Source organism: Chlorocebus sabaeus, chromosome 1, assembly GCF_047675955.1.
Source record: "Chlorocebus sabaeus isolate Y175 chromosome 1, mChlSab1.0.hap1, whole genome shotgun sequence".
Lineage (NCBI taxonomy): Eukaryota > Metazoa > Chordata > Mammalia > Primates > Cercopithecidae > Chlorocebus > Chlorocebus sabaeus.
The window spans coordinates 115,318,215-115,345,226 of record NC_132904.1 but is presented as its reverse complement, the minus strand read 5'-3'; the positions used below and the strand labels follow the sequence as shown (position 1 = coordinate 115,345,226).

General features: G+C 51.4%; 3 protein-coding genes across 8 annotated transcripts; 2 read left to right on the top strand and 1 right to left on the bottom strand.

Annotated features, from left to right (window-relative positions):
- Window positions 1-945: 945 nt before the first annotated feature.
- C2CD2L (C2CD2 like) lies at window positions 946-18,502 on the bottom strand. Of its 4 annotated transcripts, none has more exons than XM_008021158.3 (15): window positions 18,384-18,502; window positions 12,106-13,132; window positions 10,024-10,119; window positions 9,543-9,662; window positions 9,263-9,373; window positions 9,052-9,168; window positions 8,846-8,957; window positions 8,591-8,699; window positions 7,853-7,917; window positions 7,636-7,763; window positions 7,372-7,546; window positions 6,531-6,632; window positions 6,268-6,404; window positions 5,891-6,176; window positions 946-4,203 (listed from the first exon to the last, which is right to left on the bottom strand). In XM_008021158.3, the coding sequence occupies exons 2-15, from the start codon at window positions 12,457-12,459 to the stop codon at window positions 3,992-3,994; spliced, it is 2,124 nt and encodes a 707-aa protein (XP_008019349.1). In that variant the 5' UTR covers window positions 12,460-13,132; window positions 18,384-18,502; the 3' UTR covers window positions 946-3,991. The 4 variants fall into 4 exon arrangements, with proteins under 4 accessions (XP_008019349.1, XP_008019350.1, XP_008019351.1 ...); XM_008021159.3 differs by having other exon boundaries at window positions 6,268-6,401; XM_008021160.3 differs by lacking the exon at window positions 18,384-18,502 and adding an exon at window positions 10,846-11,020 and having other exon boundaries at window positions 12,106-12,213.
- A 56-nt stretch (window positions 18,503-18,558) lies between these two features.
- Window positions 18,559-24,232, top strand: DPAGT1 (dolichyl-phosphate N-acetylglucosaminephosphotransferase 1). Of its 3 annotated transcripts, XM_008021163.3 has the most exons (9): window positions 18,559-19,263; window positions 19,620-19,740; window positions 19,915-20,128; window positions 20,337-20,483; window positions 22,247-22,331; window positions 22,698-22,886; window positions 23,197-23,284; window positions 23,451-23,606; window positions 23,685-24,232. In XM_008021163.3, the coding sequence occupies exons 1-9, from the start codon at window positions 19,103-19,105 to the stop codon at window positions 23,748-23,750; spliced, it is 1,227 nt and encodes a 408-aa protein (XP_008019354.1). In that variant the 5' UTR covers window positions 18,559-19,102; the 3' UTR covers window positions 23,751-24,232. The 3 variants fall into 3 exon arrangements, with proteins under 3 accessions (XP_008019354.1, XP_037861026.1, XP_008019352.1); XM_038005098.2 differs by lacking the exon at window positions 19,915-20,128 and having other exon boundaries at window positions 20,303-20,483; XM_008021161.3 differs by having other exon boundaries at window positions 23,451-24,232.
- A 1,022-nt stretch (window positions 24,233-25,254) lies between these two features.
- H2AX (H2A.X variant histone) lies at window positions 25,255-26,852 on the top strand. The gene is made up of 2 exons (XM_038005099.2): window positions 25,255-26,277; window positions 26,476-26,852. Exon 1 carries the CDS (start codon window positions 25,338-25,340, stop codon window positions 25,767-25,769), a length of 432 nt encoding a protein of 143 aa, XP_037861027.1. The 5' UTR covers window positions 25,255-25,337; the 3' UTR covers window positions 25,770-26,277; window positions 26,476-26,852.
- Window positions 26,853-27,012: the final 160 nt, after the last annotated feature.

Below are 27,012 nucleotides of genomic sequence, written 5' to 3'. Positions count from 1 at the left end.
ACACATTAAATGTTGAATATATATAAAATAAAATTTTAAATGCCATTAAGATAGTAAAGTCATACTTGTGCATAAATTTTGGCTTTTGGTTTTAACAACAGTGAGTTGTAACTTGGTCCCTATTTTAAAATAGGGTTTTGCCGGGCGCTGTGGCTCATGCGTGTAGTCCCAGCACTTTGGGAGGCCGAGGCGGGTAGATCATGAGGTCAGGAGCTTGAAACCAGCCTGGCCAACATGGCGAAACCCCATCTCTACTAAAGATACAAAAATTAGCCAGGTATGGTGGTGGGCACCTGTAGTCCTAGCTACTCAGGAGGCTGAAGCAGGAAAATCGCTTGAACCCGGGAGGCAGAGGTTGCAGTGAGCCAAAATCACACCCCTGCACTCCAGCCTGGGCAACAGAGACACTGTCTCAAAAAAAAAAAAAAAAAAAGTTTTAAAAAATGTAATTCAAAAGTAACAGAATATATCTTACCAACTTTATTCATTCAAAAATGCATATAGTAGTACTTCATGAAATGCCAACCTCATTTTAATTCAGATTTGCTCCACTGAAAATAGCTTTTAGCTTTATTTAGCAATTTTATGAAGAAAAAGTTCATTCACAGAGCTGTGTAAACTCAAACATAGGTTACAGAGCAAAAATTTCAGGATTGCTCTGGGATCCATATATATGTTTCCAAAATTTAAAGCAGTGTCATGCTGTCTAGCATAGTTTACTTCTATCTCAATCTGCTTCTCTTGAAAACAAGCCACAATTTTGGCTGGGTAATTCAGACATATCCCGAGATTTGTTCTTTAAAAGCTGCCACAAAAACTGAAAGCATAATTCATACTCATTAAAAGCTGTGGATCTCTTCTGAAAGTGTGAAATGGATTAAGTTGATGAAAATATGTTTCGTATTTTTTTCATTCATTTAAAAATTCCCTATTTTTGAAACGTGATCAGGCTCTTCTTCACTAAAATATGTCATTCCATGGAACTCTGGGCAGCTCAGCACTGGAAGCTCAATACAGATTCCAGTTACCATCTACTCAGTCCCCAGGTCTTGTAGAAATCTGAATACCTGTTCTTCCATCAACAAAAGTTTCTTGTGCAATCACAAGTTCATTGTGTTTGGCTGTCCTGTCATACTGGTAGAAAAACTGTTCCTCTGTGAACCACTAGAGTTACATTTCTTAGATTAGGGGAAACAGCTTGAAAAACCTCTTTGAATTTTCATGACCTAGAATTGAACATTTCACTATATAAAAATCAACCAAATCGATGTGTCCATCAATGGAGGATTGGATAAAGAAAATGTAGTGAATGTAGTGAGTGATAAAATGCAGTTTATAAACTCCAACTTGACTTTAATAAATTAAATTCCAGGCTATCACACAGCAATGGACATCATGATCATCTCCCAACACACACACACACACACAAACACACACACAGTGGAATACTACTCAGCCATAAAAAAGAATGAAATCATGTGTTTTCCAGCAACATGGATGGAACCAGAGACCACTATCCTCAGTGAAATAACTCAAGAAACAGAAAGTCAAATATGGCATATTCTCACTTATAAGTGGGAGCTAAATAATGGGTATACATGGACATACAGAGTGGAATAAAAGACATCGGAGACTATGAAAGGTGAGAAGGTGGGAGGAGGGTGGGGGTTGAAAAACTACCTATTGGGTATGATGTTCACTATTTGGGCAATGCGTACACTAAAAAAAGCCCAAACTTCACCCCTATGCATGCAGTAAGTGCATGTAAGAAACCTGCACTAGGCTGGGCGCGGTGGCCCACGCCTGTAATCTCAGCACTTTAGGAGGCTGAGGCAGGTGGGTCACTTGAGGTCAGGAGTTTGAGACCACACTGGCCAACACAGTGAAACCCTGGCTCTACTAAAAATCCAAAAATTAGCCGGGTGTGGTAGCATGTGCCTGTAATCCCAGATACTCGGGAGGCTGAGGCAGGAGAATCGCTTGAACCGGGGAGGCGGAGGTTGCAGTGAGCCAAGATCGCACCACTGCACTTCAGCCTGGGAGACAGAGTGAGACCCTGTCTCAAAAAAAAAAAAAAAAGAAAGAAAGAAACCTGCACTTGTGCCCCCAAATATATAAAACTAAATTATCTAATTGAAAAAAAAACCAAATATCTATACTCTCCATTCTTCCCAGATATCTCATATTTGGTTAACAGTGTGGGCAGGAACATGGGGAACAGTAACAATTTCCACATGCTATCTACCCAAAGGCATGTGCCCTAAACACCCTGAGATGTAGGTAGCCATAGGATGTCAAGGCTGGAAGTGAACTGAATGATTATCCAGGTCACCCTTATTTTAGAGATGAGGAAGTTGAGGTCCCCAAAGGAGAAGTCGCTTGCTCAAGATCACTTGGTTTGTTTGTGGCAGACTCAGTTTTCTTGCTTTCTGGTCCTGCATTCTGCCCAATATCCTGCAGCAGCTTACCTGGTTCAAATCCTGTATAAGATCCCAAGCACAGGAACCAGGGACACAAGAGTTTGCTAGGATCTATCAATCCCTGAAATTTGCCCACATTTCAGAATGAGAGCTTTTCTATGTTGAAACACTTCTAAGACTTCCCCCTCCCAGTTTTTTCTGAGGCAACAGTTAACACTTACTCAGCACTTCATTAACTTCTCATCCACAGCCAAATGATAGCTATGATGATTGAAGTTCCCATTTTACAGATGAGAAAACTGAGGCACTTAAGAGGTTACATAACTTGCCCAAGGTCACACAAGTAATTAAAAGAGCTGGGACTCAAACCCAGGCAGTCAGTCTAGTTACAGGGTCCAAGGTCTGATCTCCATTACATCCTAGAAGGAGGAGCGTGTTCCAGAAAGGGGAATGAAGACTAACCTGTACTAGTCGATTGACTTTTTTGCTACAATTTCACACTCCAGAGCCTCCTGTCTCTTCCATTCTTTCTCTGCACGCCCCTTCTTCCCTGCAGGAACTTCTTAGCAGATCCACAATCTGTGTCATCTACCCAACCTCATTATCCGGGCCCCTGTCTCTCATCCTCCCACAACATCCATGTCACAGCCTGGCTGCCTACTGCCTTTCAAAGGATACCCAGTTGTCCAGTTTATAAACTCCAATTTGACTTTAATAAATTAAATTCCAAGCCATCACACAGCAATGGACATCATCATCGTCTCCCAACACACAGAGGTGCAGCCTTGCGTGGCTCCATCATCACAGTCTTTAAATAAAGCCCCTAAAGCCATCTCTCTGGGGAAGGCTTCCCAGCAGGCTCCTGGCTCCCTCCTTCCCACAGAGCCACTGCTCACAGAGAAGGCATCAAGTACAAAAAACGGTAAGAAAGGGGGAGGGAGGGATGAGGAGCAGGGAGGGAGGCAGAAAGGTGGGGAGTACCTGCCCCCCATCCTGGGCCGGCCCTGCTGTCTGTGAGCTGCCAACATTCTCAGAGGCAGACACTGGTGCTGGTCTGAGTGGGGACCTGAGGGAGGTGTGGGAGCCCCATCTTGAAGGGAATTACCCACCCTCCTGGGACAGAAAAGAAGGGTCACCTAGGAGAGATGCCCTCTATCATCATCTGTTCATGGAGGGTCCTAAGCCACACATATAAATAGAAAAGAGAATAAATAAGGGAGGAAGGGTCAGCTGAAGAGCTGAGCACCCTGGGACTCCACTAAGGGACCAGGCTCAGCAGGAGGCAAACGCTTCTGGGGAATGCCCACACATGCCAGACAGGGCCCTTCTCTCCCTCACAGCCACCAGTCCCTCGTCTATGTCCTCGGCAACGGGTGCCCACCTCTCATGTGCTTCCCATTCCAAATATCCTTCCAACCGGCCCCGTGGCCCAGGGTGGACAGGGCTTCCTGGAACCCAGAGGACGTTCCTGGCCCAGGCGCTGGAGATCCAGGAAGGGGTATGGAAGGGGAGGTGGGGAATGGGCTAAGAGAACTTGTGCCCTTTCCTAGCTCAGGAAGTGAGGAGGGTCCTCAGAGCTGGGGGCTGGGGTTACCATTGGCCTTGGGTTTGGATTTGAAGGAAAAGCGCTTGATAAGGCGGCGAGAAAAGCTGCCGGCCTTCTTTCGGACACTGGGCGTGGCCGTTGCGTTGGAGAGGTCATCGTGTGATTGGCTCAGGCCAGCTTCCTTCTGTCGAGGCCTCCGGCGGAAGATGAGCTTAGTGCCGCTGCGCAGGAAACTCACTGCAGGGGAAGAGGGGAAACTAAGGCAGAGAGGGGCACGGGGTGGGGTGAGACGGGGGCAGAGACATGACCGAGAATGGAGGGATCAAGGATGTGGACAGGATCAGTCCCGTGGCCCAGAAGCCAGGCTTCCTCAGGAAAAAAAGCAGAAACATACTTCTCCAAAAGGCTTCGTGGAAAAAAAGAAAAAAGAAAACGAAAGCATAAACAAACATGTGCTTTATCCTTCCTGAGGCAAAAATCATGGTACTTGTGGAGATCTGTGTACACTCCTAACTCTGCCCGCAAAAGAGTTATCACGGGGCTGGCTGCTTTGTGAGGACAAACTGGGATTGGGCCTCTTTCCTATGGGAAGACAAAAGCTACCAGAAGGTACTCCCAAAAGCCTATAAATCATGTAGGGAAAGGTGGGTTGACACTGACTTGTTAACCGAATTCCAGGCTGTGAGCAGGAAGTGGTGCATCTAGAAACTTCAAAGAGGTAAATTCAGAATCCGTATAATGAGCAAGGTGCTCACCCAGCAGGCTTTGGAGGTAGAAACCTCATTATCTCAAGAAGTGATGCAGGCTTAAAAAATAGATCGATCCATGGTTGATAGTCTCACTGGTAGAGGAATGAAGATGTTTTAGGGTGAGCCTCTCAACTTTTAAAGTTAGAAGAACTACCACCACTGGTCACAGCCTGTCTTGCTGCCAGAAGGACAATCCAAGGGTTGGCCTGGGGTAGGATTTCTTATACTTATGGGGGAGAGGGTGCAGAATGAAAGGGAAGAATTTTTTTTTTTGAGACGTAGTCTCACTCTGTCACCCAGGCTGGAGGGCAGTGTCATGATCTCGGCTCACTGCAACCTCCTCCCCACCGCTTCAAGCAATTCTCCTGCCTCAGCCTCCCGAGTAGCTGGGAATACAGGCGCCTGCCACCACACCTGGCTAATTTTTGTATTTTTAGTAGAGACGGAGTTTCCCCACGTTGGCCAGGCTGGTCTTGACCTCCTGATCTCGTGATCCACCCACTTTGGCCTCCCAAAGTGCTAGGATTACAGGCATGAGCCACCGCGCCCAACCACGGAAATTTTTTTTTTTTTTTTTTTTTCTTTGAGACAGGGTCTCACTCTTTGTCATCCAGGCTGGAGTGCAATGGCACAATCATGGCTCACTGCTTCAACCTCCTTGAACCTCAGCCTCCCAGGCTCAAGGAATCTTCCCACCTCAGCCCCCTGAGTAGCTGAGATTACAGGTGTGTGCCACTGTGCCCGGGCAATTTATTGTATTTTTAGTAGAGACAGGGTCTTGCCATGTTGCCCAGGCTAGTCTTGAACTCCTATACTCAGGTAATCCGCCTGCCTCGCCCTCCCAAAGTGCCAGCGTGAGCTACTATGCCCTGCCTGGGAATAAATTTTTATAATTTTTTTTTTAAAGGGCAGGAAAACTGGCACTTAGACTCAGGAAGAAAGAACAATGGAGGTAAAGGGAAATAATCTGGCATCCCTTCCTATCACAAGCATGTCAGATCTAGGCCAGGAACCAAGGCACCAAGTTCCCTCCTCTAGGCTAGCTTGGCTGAACTAGGCTGGGAACTCCGGCTGTCTCTTAGGGGAGAAGAGAAGGCACGTTGGCTTGAGGTCCCCCAGGTCATGATATGTGTATAAAAGAAGAGATGAGGGGCACCCTGCCAACGTCCCCCTACCTTTGTGATCCTTGAGGCTGCGGGTCTCCAGGGCACCAGTGGACCCCGTTTCTGACTCAACATCATCCACAGATGGCCTCTCAGAAATATCTGAACGGGTTGTCTCGTCTGCTTCCTGGACACTTGTAGGACTAGAGAGGGCATCTAGGGGTCCTGGAGACATGGCTGGTGGGTCTGAGGGAGGTGAAGAGGGACCTCCACTGGTCCCTGCATCATCCTGCATTGAGGCTTCCAGGGATGCCGCATAGCCCAGGGATAGTGCCAACTCGTCCTGAGCAATGGGCACCTGGCAGGAGGGATGAGTTTAAATGGGCAGGAGTGACCGACTCATTAGGGCTTTCTCCCTATCCCAGCTCCTCTCCCCAGAGCCCTGTTACCTTGGAAACACCAGAGATGATGAGAGTGCTGCGCTTGGTGGGTGTCTTCTTGGCCGCCCGCCCGCTGGGCTCTGTCAGCTGGCGAATCGCTGTCTCTGCTACAGGGTCCAAGCCGTTGGAAAGGTGGCTGTCCCCTGCTGGGGGTGCAAAGGATGGATAACCTGACTTCTCCCTGGCTCTTTCTTGGATTGGAAATCAAGAGTACTTTTTGATGCTGGGGCACCAGGGCCAACCCATACTCATGCACCCCATTCCCCACTCACGGCTGCTGCTATGGGAGGCATTGCTGGGGCCACTGCTCTCACTCAGCACAGTCGTCGTCTTCTCGGTCACCTCCACCTTGGACGGGGAGCGGGAGGGGGAGTCTGGTGGGTGGGGGAGGGTCAGTGAGCTGGGAGGTGCTTCAGAGTGGCCCCCACCCCTACTGTCTTTGTTGAGATGCAGACTTTGGGTGACTCAGAGGGCAAGAATGATTGAGGGGTGATTAATCACAAGGGTGATTAAGAAGATGCCGTGGGGACTAAAAGACACCCCAGGAGCTAATGGGAGTGTAGGAAAGTGCCATGGGGCCTGCTGAGGGTGTGGGGAGATGCTATGAAAATATGGAGGGGGGACAGTGGGGGTACTGGGGTCCCCTGAGGTTGGGGCAATTCCATGGGGGCCCCTATAATGGCCGAAGTACCATGGGGGCCCACTGAGTGGGGCAGAAATGCCACAGAGGCCTCTGGGTTAGCTGGAGGAACCCAGGGGGTACTGGAGGACTGAGGGTAGCAGGATGGACATTTATAGTCAGCTAGGGCTAAGGACACCTGTGAAAAGCCAGAGGGGAAGCTGGAAGGTGGGAGTGCAACAGTCCTGTGTGAGGAGGGGCACGAGGATCCAGAAGGGTGGTAGAGTGAGAGGAATTGCTGGGGAAATGGCAGAAGGTAAGAGAAAGTTTCAAAGAGACAAAGATTGGGAGGAAGATGTGGTAGGACTGGAATGGAATATCTGAAAACAGGGGGAGTTGGAATTAAGGCTTTTTCTCCTCTTTCACTGTCCCGCCTTGGGTCTGCAGTCCCAGGCCCCTGGTTAGAGCTGGGCTCCCAGGCTCCTTCTCTTTACCTAATTTGCCATCTATACGGGGCCGGGACTGGACGGTGGTGACTGTGGTGACAATGGTGCCATCAGGCATGATGGTCCGGTCAAGCTCAATCTTCTTGGTAGGTGTGATGCTGGGGCGTGGAGTGGAGGAGGTGGGAGTACCCAGGTTCCGGGGAGAGCCCTCCTCGTACTGAAGCTGCCCAGGGGTGGGAGAGAGAAGAGGCAGAGCCTCAGAGACTGCCCATCCCCTGTGTCCTCCCACTGCCCCAGGGGTCAGCTTCTTACCTCCACTGCCATGGTGGCTGCTGGTCCCAGGGCTTTCCCTGGCCCTGGGGTGAGTGGGCACACCTGTCTTCGAGAAAGTGGTCTGGAGGGGGAGCCCACAGGCAGTGTGGCCTGGCCTAGGAGTTCGGCTGGGGAAAGGGATGGCACTGTGAGCTGGACGCACGGCCAGGCTCCACTCTGTACCCACCCAGGGGTGCCCCTCCCGCCCCTCACTCACTGTCTCCACAGCTGCTGCTCCTCAGCACTTTGAGGGTCAGCTCCCGGCTCTGGGGGCCCAGATCCCTGTGGGACAAGAGGAGATGGGGCAGGAAGGGGAAGATTAGCAAGCTGAACCCACACTTGAGTGGATCACAGGCCAGAGGCAGAGAGCTGTGTACATAAATAAAACAGCACAAATGCTCCAATTCCAAATTCTCTCTCATCCCAAGAGAAAGGGACAGGGCCTGAGTGGGAACCATGCTCCTCAGCTGTGCATTCAAATCCTCCCTGGCCCTGTTCCTCCTGTCTTGCCAGTCTCTCAGTTGCAAGCCACCCTCTTTCATTTGCTCCAGCTCTTCCCTCTGCCGAGAATACTTTCACACTCTGATGAAATCCTACTGTTGCTCTAAAGTGTGGTTTAAATGCCATCTCCTCCATGAAGCCTACTCTGATCCTTATTCCCTCATGGGAATTAATCTCCCCCCGACCTAGGCACTGCAGTGACACATTATATAAACCTCAACTGGAGTGGTTATACCATCTTCTTTGTTTATACCCGTCTCTGCCTCAAGCTTGTCATTGACCCAGGGGTAGGGGTCAAGTCTGTATCCCTAAGACCCACGCCAGGACCTGGCATACAATAGGGGCTCACACCAAAGGCTACTGAAAACAAGAGCTGATTCCTGCAAGGGCTGTGCTGGAAAGGTTTGATCCTTTCTGCTCTGGAGCATGGGGTCGGGGCAGGGTTACTCCTTACAGTGCCAGGTCTTCTGTCCACTCCACCTGGGGTCCAGCCCTCGTAGGCTTGGTCCACTTCTGCTGCATGGGGTTGTCAAGTTCAGCTACACAGCACAGTTCCTCGGTGCCTGGGAGGAACCAGAAGTTAGAAGATGCTCAGATCAAAGATGGAAAGTCAATGCAGAATAAAGAGGCTGCACCCTTGGCAGAGGGGCAGAGAGCACCTGCAACCAGCCATAGCCTTGGCAGTCCCGCAGCCACTTCTAGCTCTCACCTTCCAGCTCATTTCCCAAGTGAGATGCCCGAAGCTGCCGTAGGAATAACCGGGTAGGTCTGGGAATGGCTGGCTGAGCCTGGGGCAACATGGGTGGCTTCTCACTGGGTACCTAAGAATAGAAGAAGGTCCAAAGAGCAAGAATCGTGACATAGCACACTGGGGACAAGGTGCATGCAAATCTTTTGCTTTGGGTGCCAACTCACCAGGCCTCCTGGGGCAGAGCACGCCCTGAGGTTGACCATCATGGCTGGCTGGGTGCTGACTATGGCATCCTTGATCAGTTCCTCAATTGTGGAGAGCTCTACTTGTTCCTCACCTCTCTGTAGAGAGGAGAAGGGAACAACAAGGAGGTGGATCCCCCACCTCTGCCTCCCTCCCTGTTCTGCCTCTTCTCTGCCACCCCTGTCTCCTTACCTCCTTGGCCTGCAGCTTGGGAAGCACCATTAGGCTGAGATCTGGGCGATCAGTGAAGGCCCATGATATGAGCAGCCCCTCACCAGGGATTTCTTCCAGGTTGACTTCCAACTACGGACAGGAACAAAATGACTGGACTGACTTGCCCCATTTCCCCAAGGACTCCTAATTCCTGAGGACCCTCCCTTCCTGAATTCCATCCCAGTGAGGAAACAAATGGAAGAAGCCGAGCCAATGGAACCGCCCCCTGCCCAACTCAGTTTCCCACATCCCCTTCTACCTGTGTTGGTGGCAGTGTCAGAGTGACGTGGTAGGTCTCCATGGAGACGGCAGCGGGGGACTGCTGGGTCACAGAGACTGGGAACCGCACCTCCTCAGCAGAGAGCTGGCAACGCAGCACCTGAGACCGGCAAGGTGGGTCAGATGTGGGGGAAGGGTGCTCGCCCTGCTTTGTCCTGCCCTATAATAGTTCAGCAGACCACTCCCCACTTCCATTTTCCTAGGGACTTCATGTCTTCAGAATCATAACTCCCTAAAAGAATCAGATAAATGCCAAAGACTCCTCCCCCCAGAAAAATGCAGATAAACACACATCCAACATTTTGTGCATAACTTCAATGGGATTTTCAGACTTCCTGAAGTCAATCCTTAGATCCAAAAGGCATTCACAGACTCCAGGTTAAGAACCTCTGGACTAAAGGGAGCCCTTGGGATCAGTCCTTTTTGGACCCCAAAGACTGCAGTGCCCATCAGACCCTTACCATGGTATGCTCAGATTGGTCTACGCAGGTCACATGACTGATGCTGGCTCTGGGTGGGAGTTGGGGCACCTCCTCAAAGGCGATTTGGATGGAGCTCTGAAGGAGTAATGTGGGCACAGGATCAGGTTTCTGGAGCTGCCCCCACAGGGCTGGCCTGCTCAGTTGCTGGCTGGACTCTGCCACTGCGGAGGCCTCAGCTGCAGGCTGGCTTCTGGCCCCTCCTTGGCTCAGGGCTTTAGGACAGGAGGTAGTCCCCTCAAAGCCTGCCTCTCCAGGGGCCTGTAGCTGCTAGAAGCCACTGAGCAATGGGGAGTTAGTCCACCTCAGAGACTAGATCACCTTGAGCTGAAGACCCTGGCTTCCTCCTGGAATACCAGGAGCTTCCTTCTTCTTCTCGCCACCATCCCTTTCATCCCCTACCCTACACCTAAAAAAGGTGTACATAGAAAAAAATTAAGGTGCTGGTTGCCACCTATATATAATAGCTGGGCAGAGAGGGAAAGGGCTAAGCCACGGGTAAAGGTGGTAGAGCCACCTTGTCCAAGATAAGAGCTGGAGAAATGAAGCTAAGCCTTCTTCCAAATAAATAGGATGTGGAGGCTCAAGAGTATGATGCTTCATATTCTTGGAGATGAAGACTATCATGGCCTTGGGGATCTGTACCGGGGGACTGGGAAAAGATACAAGCTCAGAGGACTCAAGAGTCCAGGGGCCTGGCTAATTCCTCAAGGCAGATAGCAGGAAGGTATTAGAGAACAGAAAGCTGCTTAGATCTCAAAAGAGCTGCTCCCTAATTCTTCCACAGTAATGGAAGCAACCTACCGCAGCCCCACCTGGATGGAGAGCAGTGCGGACACAGAATTGAGGAAGGAGCACAGAATTGGCTGGCAACTCTTCCTTGAGTCTTGAGATGGAGGAAACAAATCCACAGGGTTCATTTGCCTGGCAAACCAGGGGAAGCCAACTCCTTTGCTCTGGTAGCTGTCTCATTCAAAGGCTAGGCCAAGGAAGATGGGGAGACAGATGCTTGAAACCTCAATCTCCCCACCCTCTGCAAGGGAGGCCAATGTCCAGCTGAGTCAGCTATCCTGGGGAGTTGCTTCTGACCGAAGGGACAAGGTACAGGGAGAGTTGGATGAAGAGGTGGGTACAAGGTATTAACTGACAGATGCCATCTGGCTTTCAGCCCACCAGCTGGACAGAGGAAATAGAGCAATTTCTTCTGGCCATTTCTGTTTCCAGGCATCTGGGGAACTAGTAAGGTAAAGCCTCCAAATTCATAGTGACTGGAAATAGAGAACCCTCTGAGCAAGGAGCTGATGGACTGTGAGAGCAAGGAGAGATTGCTGGGCCAGGATGGGAGGGAGCTCCAGAAAAGAGAGACTTCTACCTCCCACCTTATCTCCGTCTCATGACCACGCTTCCTGCCCCACTTCCTGGGAGGCCAGATGCCCATGGTGCAATGGGAGGAAGTAGGCTGGACTGGTTTGTGACTGACCCTCAAGGGGCAGCTGCAAGCTCATCTACTGGTAAGGGTACTGTCAATCTGTTCTCCACCTGAACACTCCCCCACCCCCCAAAGAACCACAGGCCAGCATGGAGGATGTGTTTGACTGTAGCAGTGAAATTACTGTGGGGTAGGGGAGTGATTCAGGCTCTTTGGGGATCTGCCCGACCACACCAGGGATTTGGGGCATGAAATGTTAAATGGGTGTGGTGGCATGAGAAGCAGGCAAATTCCTTCTGCAGGTGCACCTGTCTCCCACGCCCCAACACAACCAGCACCCAGGCAAGGCGGAAGTGCCCTCAAGCACAGGGATTTGCGTTGCTATGAGAACAGCAACTTGTGCATGGGTTTGGAGCCAGAGTACCTTGCCCACAGAAATGGAGGTCTGGGAACCCACTTGGATTTCTACAACCCCCAGTCTTAGCGGCACCCTTTTCTCTGATCCGGGAGGGGAAGAGAAGCCATGGGGTTCCCCCGTTAATGCCCACCCCCAACTGGCCTCCTAGCATGAGCAGTCAGTCCCTCCCCTGGAAGGAAAGGCTGAAGGGACCACCCAAGCGCTTGGTCCAACTCACCCCGTTCCTGCAGGCCTGCTCGTTCAGCGCTCGCACCCAAGCCCGCTGCCAGTTCTCCCGGAAAGACTTGAAGGCGAAGAGTGACGCCAGGAGGCCCCGGACTCCTGGCTCCTCGGCGGCGCCAGCCCGAGTCGCCCGCAGCCTCAGCAGCGAGCGCCACACGCCCAGCTCCCGCAGGGAACCCGCGGGTTCCCCCGCTAAGGCGGGTCCCGGGCCCCGGTTCCCGCGGGCCCGCGCCAGCCACAAGCCCCGGGCATATTGCAGCAGCCAGGCGAACACCGTGAGCAGCGAGGCTGCGAAGAGGATCAGGAGGGCCACCCAGCCCACGTCCCGCTGCCCCCAGCCCGGATCCATGCTCCGCGCGGGCTCCGGTCCCGGTCCCGGCTGAGGCTCAGCCGCTACCCCGGGGGAGCATGGCCCGGGCTGGCCGCGGGGCGGGGGCGGGCTCCCCCGGGGCTGGGCGCGCGGGGTCGGGGGCTCTCCGCGGTTGAGTGCCCAGGACTAGTGTATGCCACAGAGCGAGGAGAGGAGGTCCTCCGGGGTCGCGACGCCGGGGTCTCTGTCTCCGTGGTCCGGGTCCCTTCTAGCTTGGTCAGCAGTCGGACCCTAGTTAGTTGCCGGCCAGTGGCCGACTCCTCCCAACGCGCGGGCCCCGCCGGACCCGGTAGAGGACTGGTCTGCAAAGACGCTGGGGCTCGCGGGCCGGCACCGGCTCCGGGAGGGCTGCGTGCGCAGAGCTGACACTGACAACACCGCCGGCGCCCCGCCCCCACCCGCCCTTAAAGGAGCCGCACCCGCGCCGGGCGGGGCCACGACAGCCTGGCGCTCCCTCGCTGGAGGAGGGCGGGAGGGCGAGCAGCCAGCGGAGGAGGTTCCGGGGTTGAAAATAGGCGGGATCTTTGATCACCTCGCCCCATCTTGCTATCGCGGTGCTCCCACACTCAGCTCAAGGCAAGAGTAACTTCACTTACCTAAGATCCTGCCTTTGCTTTCCCCTGTGCTTGTTAGATTTCCACAGGTCGGACGCCTGTGAGGTTAAGAAAGAGGTGACCCCTGTGGAAATCACCGCCCGCTTCTCCCAACACCCCCAGACTCAGCGACTTCTAGCTTCCCATTTCCTGGGGGAAGCGAGGCCCAGGGTAAGAAGGTGCAGAACATCCCTCCCAGATAGAAGTGTCTGGCAGAGGTTCAGCTGATGTCAACAGAGAGAAAGCAGAACTTGAAGCTGGGAGAGGTTGAGAGTAGAACGCCGAATTTTGAATTCCCCCCACCATCATCACCCTCCTTCCTCTTGGAGCTTGGACCCAGAAACAGCCCCATTAACCTACTTGCCCGTGTAGGTTTGTTCTGGAGATTCCCAAGCCCAGGCTGTGTGTCTGTTTTTAAAAATAATATATTTCCATAGTAACAGCTCCTGCCTATGGAGCACGTGCAGAGGGGGTGGTAATGACAGGGGAGCTGGCAATGTAACACTGGACTGAATAGATTCAGCCACAAGACCTTGCCACTCCGAGTATGTGATATCCCAACAAGCTCCCAAGAAATGGTGCTGTAGGTACACTGCCCAACCTCTGGCCTCAGGAGCCATCTTTTCCTAGACTCAAGGAGTTGATTCAACCTCTACAGGACTGGAGCTCATCAATGTTTGCTGAGGACAGGGGAAGGAAATACCTGCAAAAGGATTCAAAGGAATCCTGTGGGAATTCACTTTCTCCCATGAGCCCCTTCTTCATACATGTGGGAAGGTCTTTGGCACACAGTCCCTTTCTTAAAGAGGTAGGATGGAAAGGTGTTAAGTATCTTTCTCCCAAACCCAAATAGTTGTCCGAGGAATGAGCACATGAAAATAAGAGAATAAACAATGCCTTCTAAAGTGTGGGGTTGCAGGGCTAGGTAGAACCTGACAGGTCAGCAACAGGTTTGTCTAAGCCAGAGGAGGTGGTGGGGTAGGCTGGGCCTCCCTGGATTTCCCTGTAAGGAATGATGGGGAGAGGTGGGGATGAATGAAGTAACCTCCTGTGGCCTGCCCATGTACTGTCACTGGACTGCCAAATCAGTGGAGATTCCTAGAGTCTGGGTTTCTAATCTCAAAGGGAGGAGAAGGCATGAAATCAAGGGAGGAGAGAACTCAGGGCCAGAACCCAGGGATGCAGGAGGAAGCTGTCAGTAGGGAGAGCAGCTAGGGTTTAGGGGAGCAGGTTATGCAGGAAGTTGTCCAGGTAGAAGGTTTCCCTATGAAGACCCTCTTCCCCCAAGAATCCTTCAGGAACCCTCAGAACCCCAGTGATCTCCATTCTCCGACTTCTTTGATTTATTCCCTTAACTTCTCCACTGAGTGCTTGGTCCTATGCTGCCAGATACCACTTCATAATTCAGTCTTACATGAGTCTCCCTAGTTAGTCCTCCCTCTTTTTTTTTTTTTTTTTTTTTTCTTTTTTTGAGACAGAGTCACTGTTGCCAAGACTGGTGTGCAGTGGCGAGATCTCATCTCACTGCAACCTCCACCTCCTAGGTTCGAGTGATTCTCCTGCCTCAGCCTCCCAAATAGTTGGGACTATAGGCATGAGCCATCATGCCTGGCTAATTTTTGTTATTTTTAGTAGAGACAGGGTTTCACCATGTTGGCCAGGCTGATCTCAAACTCCTGACCTCAGGTGATCCTCCCGCCACTGCACCCAGCCTAGCCCTCCCTCTTTCATCCATTACTTGGACATCTAGCACTTACTTCTTTCTGCCTTAGAGTCTAGCTGATTGTTTATATGTCTGCTTTTTCCATTCATCAGGAAGCTGCCTAGGGGTGGGAACCATGTCTTAGTCATATCTCTTCCCTCAAATTCAACCAAGATGCTCTAAATATGCTGAGGTAGACTCCTTGGGGACAAGCAACTATATCAGTTTGTATCCTCCACCATACTGAAGAGCTTCCTATGCACATAGTAGGGATTAATAAACTTTGTAATTTTAAGAAGTCTAGCCAGGCGCGGTGGCTCACGCCTGTAATCCCAGCACTTTGGGAGGCTGGGGTGGGCGGATCATGAGGTCAGGAGATCGAGACTATCCTGGCTAACATGGTGAAACCCCGTCTCTACTAAAAATACAAAAATTAGCCAGGCGTGTTGGCGGGTGCCTGTAGTCCCAGCTACTAGGGAGGCTGAGGCAGGAGAATGGTGTGAACCTGGGAGGCGGGGGTTGCAGTGAGCTGAGATGGCGCCACTGCACTCCAGCCTGGGCTACTCCGTCTCAAAAAAAAAAAAGGGGGGGACTAACAGAAGAGAATTTCTATGCCATTTCTGTCTTTTGAAATATCATTCATGCCATACCAGTGGAATGGGAAATCCTGGGGCTTGCTTTTAATTAACAACTTTTTTTCTAGACTAAGAGAGGAGAGGTGGGAGGAAAAGGAAAAAGAGTGATTCAGCTGTCTGGACAGAGCCACAGATAGAGTCCTGCAAGTGTCACAGCCCCAGACTATCCAGAGGAGTCTCATTGTCTTTGTGGCACTATGAAACATTTTTGGGACAGGCTTTGTCTAGCAATCAGATTTAGTGGATTGACCTTGCTCATTGGGAGCCACTTAGGGCTACTTAGAAGAGAGGTGCATCTCAAACACTGTCTGCTCAGTCCAGGGCCACTGACAAGTCAGCTGGTCTGTGAATTCTAGGGCCTGCGTCAGCATTCAATAAAATGCTTTGAACTTTTACCAGGAAAGGCACACAACTTCAAGTGAAGCCAAAAATCATGTGTTTGTTTGTTTCTCCTTCTGATTAGTCTGATAATCAACTGAGCCTTTACCATCATGGGAACAAAAATACTCAGATTATCTGACAAGCATCTTAGTAACTATTTTCTGATGGTAACTTGTATATGTGGATGATGAATCCTTAGTATCTCTTGTCTTTGATTGTGTCCTCCCGCCCTCCCCAGGAGGGTGATGGTAGGGAGGGCTAATGATCTCTGGAGAAGAAAGAGACAAAGCTTCCCAATACCGGCCTGGGAAGGAAGATTTATTAGGATTGGCCTCCTAATAAAAAAGGAAATAGATACAGACTGGCTCTCAGACCTCCAGGGAGTCTCAGTATACTCATCATCAACAGGATAACTGAAAGCTGCCTCCTCTGGGATCCCACAAGCTCCTCCTTTCCACCTGCTTCTGGCGTCTCACTGTCGCCGCCTGTGAAAGGTCCTTCTACTCTTATAATCTACTGAAATGATACTTCTCTTCCTCAAGACCACTTAACTGTGGTCACAACTGATTGCTCCCTCCATATGCACCTCAGTGCTTCTTTCAGACTCAGCCTCATTACGTGTGATGATGCCTTCCTTGTACACAGATGTCTGTGTTCCTAGCCCCATGGGGACACCCTGTGGAAGAGAAAACACTTGCCTCCTGGGAGTTTCTAGTTCAAGAGGGGCACACGTGCATACACACAACACACACACAGAAAAATAGCAGTGGGATAAGTACTGAAAATCTGGTGGAATACCAGCAAGTAAATTATGAGAATGTATGTATTTTATACATATCTGGGTTTTTGTTGTTAATTAGAGCCATTTTCAAGTAGAAAAGCCATTTCACATCTGAGTTTGTTTGTTTGTTTGTTTGCTTGTTTTGAGACAGTTTCCCTCTGTTGCCCAGGCTGGGGTGCAGTGGCATGATTTCGGCTCACTGCAACCTCCATATCTTGGGTTGAAGCGATCCTTCTGCCTCAGCCTCCTGAGTAGCTGGGATTACGGGCATGCGCCACCATGCCCGGCTAATTTTTGTATTTTCAGTAGAGATGGGGTTTCACCGTGTTGGTCAGGCTGGTCTTGAACTCCTGACCTCAAGTGAGCCACCCACCTTCGCCTCCCAAAGTGCTGGGATTACAGACATGAGCCACCACGCCCGGCCTCACATTTGATTTTGAGGGAAAGAAGGAACTATCTTCGGCTTAAAAAGAGTCAACATGACCCTGACTCCTGGAACATGCCAAAGAGGGAAGAGTGGACAAAGTGCTAGGCTACTGGAGTCCTTTCCCTAACTCACTGGTAGTGACTTCCTCTCTGACGAATGGAAATCATTTACCCCCTAAGAGCCTGTGGGGGAATGAAAGGTAATAAAGATGCTGGTGGCCAGGCACGGTGGCTCAAGCCTGTAATCCCAGCACTTTGGGAGGCCGAGACGGGCGGATCACGAGGTCGGCAGGTAGAGATCATCCTGGCTAACACGGTGACACCCCGTCTCTACTAAAACACACACAAAAAACTAGGCGGGTGAGGTGGCGGGCGCCTGTAGTCCCAGCTACTCAGGAGGCTGAGGCAGGAGAACGGGGTAAATCCGGGAGGCGGAGCTTGCAGTGAGCTGAGATCTGGCCACTGCACTCCAGCCTGGGCGACAGAGCAAGACTCCGTCTCAAAAAAAAAAAAAAAAAGAAAAGAAAAAGAAAAAGAAAAAGATGCTGGTGAACTGGCTGGGCGTGGTGGCTCAGGCCTGTAATCCCAGCATTTTGGGAGGCCAAGGCGGGCAGATTGCCTGAGGTCAAGAGTTCGAGACCAGCCTGACCAAAATGGGGAAACCCCGTCTCTACTAAAAATACAAAATTAGCCGGGCGTGTTGGCGCATGCCTGTAATCCAAGCTACTGCCTGTAATCCCAGCTACTCGGGAGGCTGAGGCAGGAGAATCGCTTGACCCTGGGAAGTGGAGGTTGCAGTAAGCCGAGATCGCGCCATTGCACTCCAGCCTGGGCAACAAGAGCGAAACTCCATCTCAAAAAAAAACAAAAAAAAAAACACAAAACAACAACAACCAAAAAAACAGCTGGCGAATTGTTGTTTGCAGGGGAACAGGCCAAGCAAAATGCACAGCGACCTGCAGGAGGCCAAGCAAAATGCACAGTGACCTACAGGAAGAAACCTGACTGGGAGTTCCTCAGACTCACAGGAAGTCAGTTGTGGGTCTGATTCCTCTGCCTCCTTAGCTGTTTCCAGAGCCTCAGCCTGGAAATCTCCGTCTCCTCCTTGTGGGCGCTAAGTACAATGGATCCGGGGCCAAGCTGAAGTCCCGAGTTAAATCCAAGACCTGAGGGTACTCCCAATCCCTGAGTGAGGTGCTGCGCTGGGTTGCCGGGCAACTAACTGCTACAGCTGGGGCAGAAGGTGGGTGGGATGCTGAGAAAAAAATACCAGGATCGAGGACAAGAAAAACAGAGTGGGAGGGGCTTTTCAAGGATCTACGCTTCAGAATTTACACCATCCTTCCAAACCGTAGCTGCGTTTCCGGGAACTGAGTTGTGTTTACCTTGGCTTCTGACTATGTTGGCAAGAGGTTTCCTGCAAGGAACAGGCGCGGCTCCACACCATCGTCCCTCCTCCCCAACCCTGCCTTTCAATAGCCATTTTCCTGAAGCCGGAGGCATCCCAGATTAAGGGCAAGGTACGGGCCCTTTAAACTTGACCTACGGAGGCGGACTGAGCTAAAACTGACGTGCAACTGGAATGTGAGCTGTATCAGACACGTGGTACAAGGAGGCATTCATCTTGGAACCGGGCAACTGGCATTTCCGCTCTGGGTAGTACATCTTTAAAATAATGTTAGGGAAGTATCCGTTCTTGGCTGCTTTTCTTTAATTGCGTTTCCAATACTCTCTCGGTGATTCTACTCTCGAACATAGGATAAAATTTAGAATCACACTTCTTTTTCACCTCCACCCCCACCTCTAGTGCCCATATTAAAAATGGCGGCTGCCGCCTTCCGCAGTAATAGTTGTGCAGCGAACAAAATCCGGGCGGAAACAGTAGGTAGGCTGGTTCAGCGGGGGCAGAACCTAGGTTGCCTTAGAGAGGTTCTTCGAGGTCCCGAGGGCAGCTCAAGTCAGAGTTGTTGGGTTCTGCTCAGATTGGTGTGGGAAGAGCCTGCCTGTGGGGAGCGGCCACTCCATACTGCTGAGGCCTCAGGACTGCTGCTCAGCTTGCCAGTTACCTGAAGAGGCGGCGGAGCCGGGCCCCTGACCGGTCACCATGTGGGCCTTCTCGGAATTGCCCATGCCACTGCTGGTCAATTTGATCGTCTCGCTGCTGGGATTTGTGGCCACAGTCACCCTCATCCCAGCCTTCCGGGGCCACTTCATTGCTGCGCGCCTCTGTGGTCAGGACCTCAACAAAACCAGCCGACAACAGATGTGAGCAGCGGCACACGGTTCCGGGCAGGGGGCAAGGGCTAAGGAAGGAGTGGCTAGGGCAGGGGCGGGGACCGGGGTGCTTGACCACACGTGAAAACTCAGAACTAACCCAGGCAGCCTGGAACTCGGAGAGGTGATGAGCAGAACTTATTCGCATTGGGGAAAGGATGGGTAGGGAACCTTGGGTATATCAGGGACTCTAGCAGTGGTGCTTTCCTCCCTCCGCCCCCCTCACCACTTCCCAAAATAAAAAACCAGGAATGAGAAGACCGCTTTGGGTTATTGTAACACCTGCACTAGTGAGTGACCACGCCCCCTTTCCTCTTCCCCCTCGCCCCCTTGCTGCTGGGCCACAGCCCAGAATCCCAGGGAGTGATCAGCGGTGCTGTTTTCCTTATCATCCTCTTCTGCTTCATCCCTTTCCCCTTCCTGAACTGCTTTGTGAAGGAGCAGTGTAAGGCATTCCCCCACCATGAAGTAAGTGGGTTCGTGGGGGTGGTTGCCTGTGGCTGGGACCTGGGAGGTACCTGAGAGAATTGGTGCTATTTGGGCTTGTGGGGAGGGGCTAAGAAATGATAAGAAAAGACAAGAATTCTTAAAAGGTGAAATGGGAGCAGGCTTGAATCATGGACCTGCCCTAGCCTCCCCCAGTTTGTGGCCCTGATAGGTGCCCTCCTTGCCATCTGCTGCATGATCTTCCTGGGCTTTGCGGATGATGTACTGAATCTGCGCTGGCGCCATAAGCTGCTGCTACCCACAGCTGCCTCACTACCTCTCCTCATGGTCTATTTCACCAACTTTGGCAACACGACCATTGTGGTGCCGAAGCCCTTCCGCCCGATTCTTGGCCTGCATCTGGACTTGGGTAGGTAGTCCTGCCACTGCTGCTCCTATGGCACCTACTTCAGGGCACCCTTCCTGGTGCTTCACATTCTCCTTCAAGTGTTCCTTTTCTGTCTCTGTGTCTTCCCAGATCCTTTCTGGTAGCCCTTCATCGTATCCTCTGTCCTCACCACTTTTCTAAATCCTCCTCCCCTAGGTGGCACTACTTTTCCTACCATCTCTCCCTTCAGGAATCCTGTACTATGTCTACATGGGGCTGCTGGCAGTGTTCTGTACCAATGCCATCAATATCCTAGCAGGAATTAATGGCCTAGAGGCTGGCCAGTCACTAGTCATTTCTGCTTCCATCATTGTCTTCAACCTGGTAGAGTTGGAAGGTAGGTGGGATTGGGGGTGGGGAGAGAGAAGTCTGAATGTTAAAGGTGTGGCCTGATATATGACTTTGGGAAATTCAGGGAAAAAAATCAATATGCGTAGTAATTATAGAAGATAAGGGAGGCTACTTCCTTTGCAAATAATGCAGATTTATTGAAAGTGAGAAAGAAAAATAGCAGCCCTGTCATTTATAGCTGGATTGGCACTAACAGCTAGGCCATGATCTTCTCCCATTGAATATAAACAATTTCACAGAACCTCAACGTTACACAGGGTCATTCTGTGACCATGATGGAGGAAGACCAAAACTAGACCTCTCCCTCTATAATCCTGTTTGAGCACAGATAAAACCACAAAAACACTGAGCAACCCACAAAATGGCCAAGATCCTCTCTCTCGGTTAACATGAGCCATGAGCGACTGCTGCTGTTTTCCAATAACAACTCAGTTCCTACCACCTTTTTTTTTTTTTTTTTTTTTTTTGAGACAGGGTCTCCCTCTGTCACCCAGGCTGGAGAGCAGTGGCACGATCTTAGCTCACTGCATCCTCTGACTCAAACGATCCTCCTGCCCCAGCCTCCCAGGTAGCTAGGGCTACAGGCATGCGCCACCACACCTGGCAAATTTTTGTATTTTTTGTAGAGACAGGGTTTCACCACGTTGCCTAGGCTGGTCTTGAACTCCTGGGCCGAAGTGATTTGTCAGCCTTGGCCTCCCAAAGTGCTGGGATTACACTCTTGAGCCACTGTGGCTAGCCAGTTCCTACCACTTCTTAGATAAACATTAAAATGCTTGATCATAGAATTATTGTTGTTTTCTTTTTTTTTTTTTTTTTTTTTTTGAGACGGAGTTTCACTCTTGCCCAGGCTGGAGTGCAATGGTGCGATCTCGGCTCACTGCAACCTCCGCCTCCCAGGTTCAAGCAATTCTCCTGCCTCAGGCTCCCTAGTAGCTGGGATTACAGGCATGTGCCATCACGCCCAGCTAGTTTTGTATTTTTAGTAGAGATGGGGTTTCTCCATGTTGGTTAAGCTGGTCTCAAACTCCAGACCTCAGGTGATCCTGCCTTGGCCTCCCAAAGTGCTGGGATTACAGGTGTGAGCCACCGCACCCGGCCATGAATTATACCTGCTTTCTAACAGCACCCAATCCAGAGCAAAACTCTTACTTTCTTTTACCCTCTCCCAAAATACCCAAAACTACAAGCCCCTCCTAACACTCTCTTACTGAGACATTCCATGGTTCCCAATGGTGTGTGATTTCTGAAGTCTCCCTTTTTACAACAAGTCATTAAACCTAGCTTCGAACTATAGATGTGTTTCTAGTGGTCTTTGGCTGATGGACATCAACAAATGTTTATTAAAGCTAAGTACTTTTTAAACAGGATCTTATTTAAATCTTGTAATGGTTTTATGTGGCATATGTTATAATCAGCCCTGTTTTACAGATGAGTAAACAGATTTAGAGAAGTTAAATGTGTCATGATCAAGATCAAGGTCACAAAGCTAAGAAGTAAAGTTGGTGTCCAAACTGACATCAGAATGGGCTAAACCAAATTTAAGACAGTAACTAGTTTGGAAGGCTGCATGAAAGAGGTGGAATATTGGGAATTGCCTTGGGTGACATAAAAGGGGTATTGAGTTCTTGAAAGTGACTTGGGTGAGGTGGATGATACAGCTGTAAACAGAACTTAGACAAAAATAGGACCAAGGTATGCAGAAGAAGTGGGTATTAATTTTCCCTTCTTTCTTCCTTGCTTCCAAAGGTGATTGTCGGGATGATCATGTCTTTTCCCTCTACTTCATGATACCCTTTTTTTTCACCACTTTGGGATTGCTGTACCACAACTGGTAAGTAGGCCTATGGATAAGGGGAAAAGGGGAAAACTACCCGAACACATGGCAAAGATGGCCCTTATCATAACCCACCTTGTGGTGGAGAGGTTAAACCTGTGCATACCTCTATGGAATTTTCTGTGTCTTCAGTTGGTCATATTCTGAAATTTCTCTCTACCCAACAGTAGTTGGGGATGAGTGCGTGGAGGTCCCAGGAACAGATGAATTCAGGGCCTTGGATCCTGCAGAGTTGCTGCACAACTGGAGTCTCCTCTAAGTCAGAACTAGGGTCAGGGCTAGTCCAGTGCCCATAGGGTGTGATGTGAGAGAAAGGATTGGTAATGCCTCTTGCCACTGGCTCGGATCCTCTCCCCCACACAGGTACCCATCACGGGTGTTTGTGGGAGATACCTTCTGTTACTTTGCTGGCATGACCTTTGCCGTGGTGGGCATCTTGGGACACTTCAGCAAGACCATGCTACTATTCTTCATGCCCCAGGTGTTCAACTTCCTCTACTCACTGCCTCAGCTCCTGCATATCATCCCCTGCCCTCGCCACCGCATACCCAGGTAGCCGCTTTGGGGCTTGAAATGGACATCATAGCCTTTTCACTTGGGATATCTAATGCCAGCCTTTACATTGCTGTGCAAAGGGAGTGGGCCCAAAGAAGGGCTATTTCCATGTGAGTAACCCTTTATAACTTCCAAAGCACATTTATTTGCATCATCTGATACTCACAGTGGTTCTGATAACAGCAAGCAGCAGAGCCAGAAATAGATCTCAGGTTGACTCCACATTCAATGCTCTTCCTGTTGATTAGCCACAGGGAGGAGGGTTCAAATAGTGGCCCAGTCACATGAAGCTGTCTTCCCCCCGCAGACTCAATATCAAGACAGGCAAACTGGAGATGAGCTATTCCAAGTTCAAGACCAAGAGCCTCTCTTTCTTGGGCACCTTTATTTTAAAGGTAACAGGGTAACAAGGAGGTAAGGCCCTAGGCTGCCATCCTGACCTTGAGGAATGGGGAACCTAGGCCTACATCAGATCCAAGGGGAACTTGGAAGCATTAAATAGATCCACATTCCTAAAGCATAGGTATTAGCTGAGGTTCTCTTCACCTCTGGTCCCTCCAGGTGGCAGAGAGCCTCCGGCTGGTGACAATACACCAAAGTGATACTGAGGATGGTGAATTCACTGAATGTAACAACATGACCCTCATCAACTTGCTACTTAAAATCTTTGGGCCCATACATGAGAGAAACCTCACATTGCTCCTGCTGCTGCTGCAGGTGAGGATGGGGATTGGGTTTATACCTCCTTGTCTCCCTTTCTCCGTGATTCTTACTCCAGTCCATTTCTCCTTGCAGATCCTGGGCAGTGCCTTCACCTTCTCCATTCGATATCAGCTTGTTCGACTATTCTATGATGTCTGAGTCCCTTGATCATTGTCCTTTACCTCACAGTCTCTAGGATTCCTGACTCAGGCTGACCTCTCTCTGGTCCCAGACTGCCTCCTTGCCCAGGCCTCTCTCACTCTTCATACTCTTCCAGATTTTGTTCTCAGCATTTTCTTTTCCCTGTGATCACTGGCATCCTGGGCGTTTCTTGCCCCCTACTGTCTACTGATTGGATTTTACTTATGACTTTCTGCAACTTGCTACTCTCCCTCTCCATCCTGTCTTTGCAGCCTCACAGGGTGGGATACAGCAGTTTTTTTGCAGTTATCCACAGTCACATTTCAGAGTCCTGACTCTCAGGAACTACTGGTTTTTGGGATAGAACTTGGGCCAGGGCTAGGGACACAGGCTCCACAGTGACCTGTTATTTGATTGTAAATTAAGTGTTCTGATTAGTAAGAAGTAAGCAGGGGGCCACATGCTCTCAATGGAGACAATAAAGTGTTGTCTATTTCTTATTGTTCCTGTAGGTATATTTCCTATATGGGCATTTTTGGGTGGATTGGGAGGGTAGGTGGGGGTACTTCCTCCAACAGGATGCCTATCTCTCTGCCCCACCAGACCCCGTCTAACAAGAAGTGAACAGAACTGAGACCAAACAGAACATATTGAATAAACATTTAAATCCTGATACTTCAGGTGGCATGGAGGGCCACAAAATTGAAGTTATCCTATTTCCTGGCATGGGGTCAAACTTTCAGAGACACCGGGTACAGTGGCTCATGCCTGTAATCCCAGCACTTTAGGAGGCCGAGGCAGGAGGATTGCCTGAGCCCAGGAATTCAAGACAGCCTGGGCAACAAAACGAGACTCCGTCTCTACAAAAATAAATAATTAGCCCACTGTGGTGGAGCATTTGTAGTACCATCTACTCGGGAGGTTGAGCAGGAAGGATCCCTTGAGCCCAGGAGTCCGAGGCTTGCAGTGAGCTGAGATCACACCACTGCACTCCAGCCTGGGTGACAGCAAGCAAGACCCGGTCTATTAAAAACAAGAAAGAAAAGAAAGAAAGAAAAAGAAAACTTTAAGGGGTCTAATTTCTTCCCTTTTCCACTCTCCCTTTGTCAGGTAGGAGAAGGGAGTGTGGAGTGACCGGACCTGGAAAGGGTAGCTATAGTATTAGTATAGCTTTAAACATCCTACGCCAGCACAGATTTCCCAGACGCTCTCTAGGTGGCCTCAGACTCCACCCCTTTTGTCTTCCGGTTCTGCCTTCCGACTCTAGTGTTTAAATCTCGCGCGCTTTACAAGGATTGGCTACATCAGCGGGTGTTTGGCCGTCTGCGTGCTACCCCGCCTCCTCGCCTTTTCTCCCCGGGCAAAAGGTTTTCAAACTCGACCAATCAGCGGGCGCGCTCCCTCAGCCGAGGCGCGACACCCAAGGGTTAACCGCAACCAACCGGAGGCGGGTATTGGAGAAAAGAGCCAATCAGGAGGGCGCAGAGGTGTGTCCTGGGGGCTTATAAAGGCGGCCTCACGGCGCGCGCGCGACAGCAGTTACACTGCGGCGGGCTTCTGTTTGGGTGTCTGAACCGTTGTACTTCACCGGTCTACCTCGTTATCATGTCGGGCCGCGGTAAGACTGGCGGCAAGGCCCGCGCCAAGGCCAAGTCGCGCTCGTCGCGCGCCGGCCTCCAGTTCCCAGTGGGCCGTGTACACCGGCTGCTGCGGAAGGGCCACTACGCCGAGCGCGTTGGCGCCGGCGCGCCCGTGTACCTGGCGGCAGTGCTGGAGTACCTCACCGCTGAGATCCTGGAGCTGGCGGGCAATGCGGCCCGCGACAACAAGAAGACGCGAATCATCCCCCGCCACCTGCAGCTGGCCATCCGCAACGACGAGGAGCTCAACAAGCTGCTGGGCGGCGTGACGATCGCCCAGGGAGGCGTCCTGCCCAACATCCAGGCCGTGCTGTTGCCCAAGAAGACCAGCGCCACCGTGGGGCCGAAGGCGCCCTCGGGCGGCAAGAAGGCCACCCAGGCCTCCCAGGAGTACTAAGAGGGCCCGCGCCGCGGCCGGCCGCCAGGCCTCCCCATGCCACCACAAAGGCCCTTTTAAGGGCCACCACCGCCCTCATGGAAAGAGCTGAGCCACTTCAGACTGCGGGGCAAGCGGGCCGCGGCTCCCGGCTCCTTTCCCCTCCCAGCGCCCGCCTTTGCCGCCCGGCCTCGAGTCCCCGCCCGCCCCCCTCCTGGCCTGCACCGCCTGCCGCGTCGGCCTCGGGCCCTGCCCCATCCGCCGGCCGCCCTCCGGTAGGGCTCGGGCCCTCTGGACGCGGCTTGGGCACTCTTCGGGGACCACCGTGGCGCGGAGGACCCGAGCCTGCCGGGGGGAGGCCGGCGGCGCCGCACCTGCCCGCCTCGGCGCTCGTGACTCAGCCAGCTGCCCCATCCTGAGTCGCTAAGGGGCTGCGGGGAGGCCGCAGCACCTTCTGGAAGACTTGGCCTTCCGCTCTGACGCAGGGCCGAGGTGGGCAGTCCAGGCCGAGAGGCCGGCGGCCCTGAAGGTGAGTGAGGCCCGCGGCAGCTGCAGCCAGGGTGTCCGGTACTCCCCCGGCGTGGTGCTTAGCCCAGGACTTTCAGACGGGGCCGCTGGCCTGGAGGTTTTGGTGGGAGAGACACGATCGCTGGTTTCGGTCTGGCGCCCCCTCTGCGGCCAGGACCCAGGCCTTTCACATCAGATCTCCCTCCATCTTCATTCATAGGTCTGCGCTGAGGCCGGGACGAAGCACTTGGTAACAGGCACATCTTCCTCCCGAGTGACTGCCTCCTACGAGGACATTTAGGGGAGGGCAGAGGCCTGCAGTTTGGCTTCACGGCTGGCTATGTGGACAGCAAGAGTCGTTTTCGCGGAAGCCGACTGGCAGCCAAGCCTGTCGGGCCTCCCCATTTCCCTTCCAGCAAACTCAACTCGGCAATCCAAGCACCTAGATACCAGCACAAGTCGGTTAATCCCTGTCTGGACTGAGCCTCCGTTGGCTTCCGAACTGGAATTTTGCAGCTAACCCTTCCAAGACTAGAACCTTAGGCATTGGGGAGTTTTAGATGAACTAATTTTATTAAAGGATTGTTTTTCTAAAAATGGAGCCTTTGTTTTCATTTTGCAAGAGAGTTGTAGGATTAGTGACTTTCTATACTTTCCTGATAGTGGGGGTGGGAGGGGCATGCAATATAAATAGGCTCTACTGTTAACCGAAGAAGGGGCAAACCATAGGAATTTAAGATTATGGCTCTGTTTCTTG

Coding starts and splice junctions, on each gene's coding strand:
- C2CD2L (XM_008021158.3), bottom strand. CDS start 12,459: ATGGATCCGGGCTGGGGGCAGCGGGACGTGGGCTGGGTGGCCCTCCTG. Junction 9,374..9,542: donor TGACACTGCCACCAACACAG/GTAGAAGGGGAT, acceptor TCCTGTCCGTAG/TTGGAAGTCAACCTGGAAGA. Junction 8,700..8,845: donor CTTGGGAAATGAGCTGGAAG/GTGAGAGCTAGA, acceptor GGTTCCTCCCAG/GCACCGAGGAACTGTGCTGT.
- DPAGT1 (XM_008021161.3), top strand. CDS start 19,103: ATGTGGGCCTTCTCGGAATTGCCCATGCCACTGCTGGTCAATTTGATC. Junction 20,484..22,246: donor CAACCTGGTAGAGTTGGAAG/GTAGGTGGGATT, acceptor TTGCTTCCAAAG/GTGATTGTCGGGATGATCAT. Junction 23,285..23,450: donor TGGGCACCTTTATTTTAAAG/GTAACAGGGTAA, acceptor TGGTCCCTCCAG/GTGGCAGAGAGCCTCCGGCT.
- H2AX (XM_038005099.2), top strand. CDS start 25,338: ATGTCGGGCCGCGGTAAGACTGGCGGCAAGGCCCGCGCCAAGGCCAAG.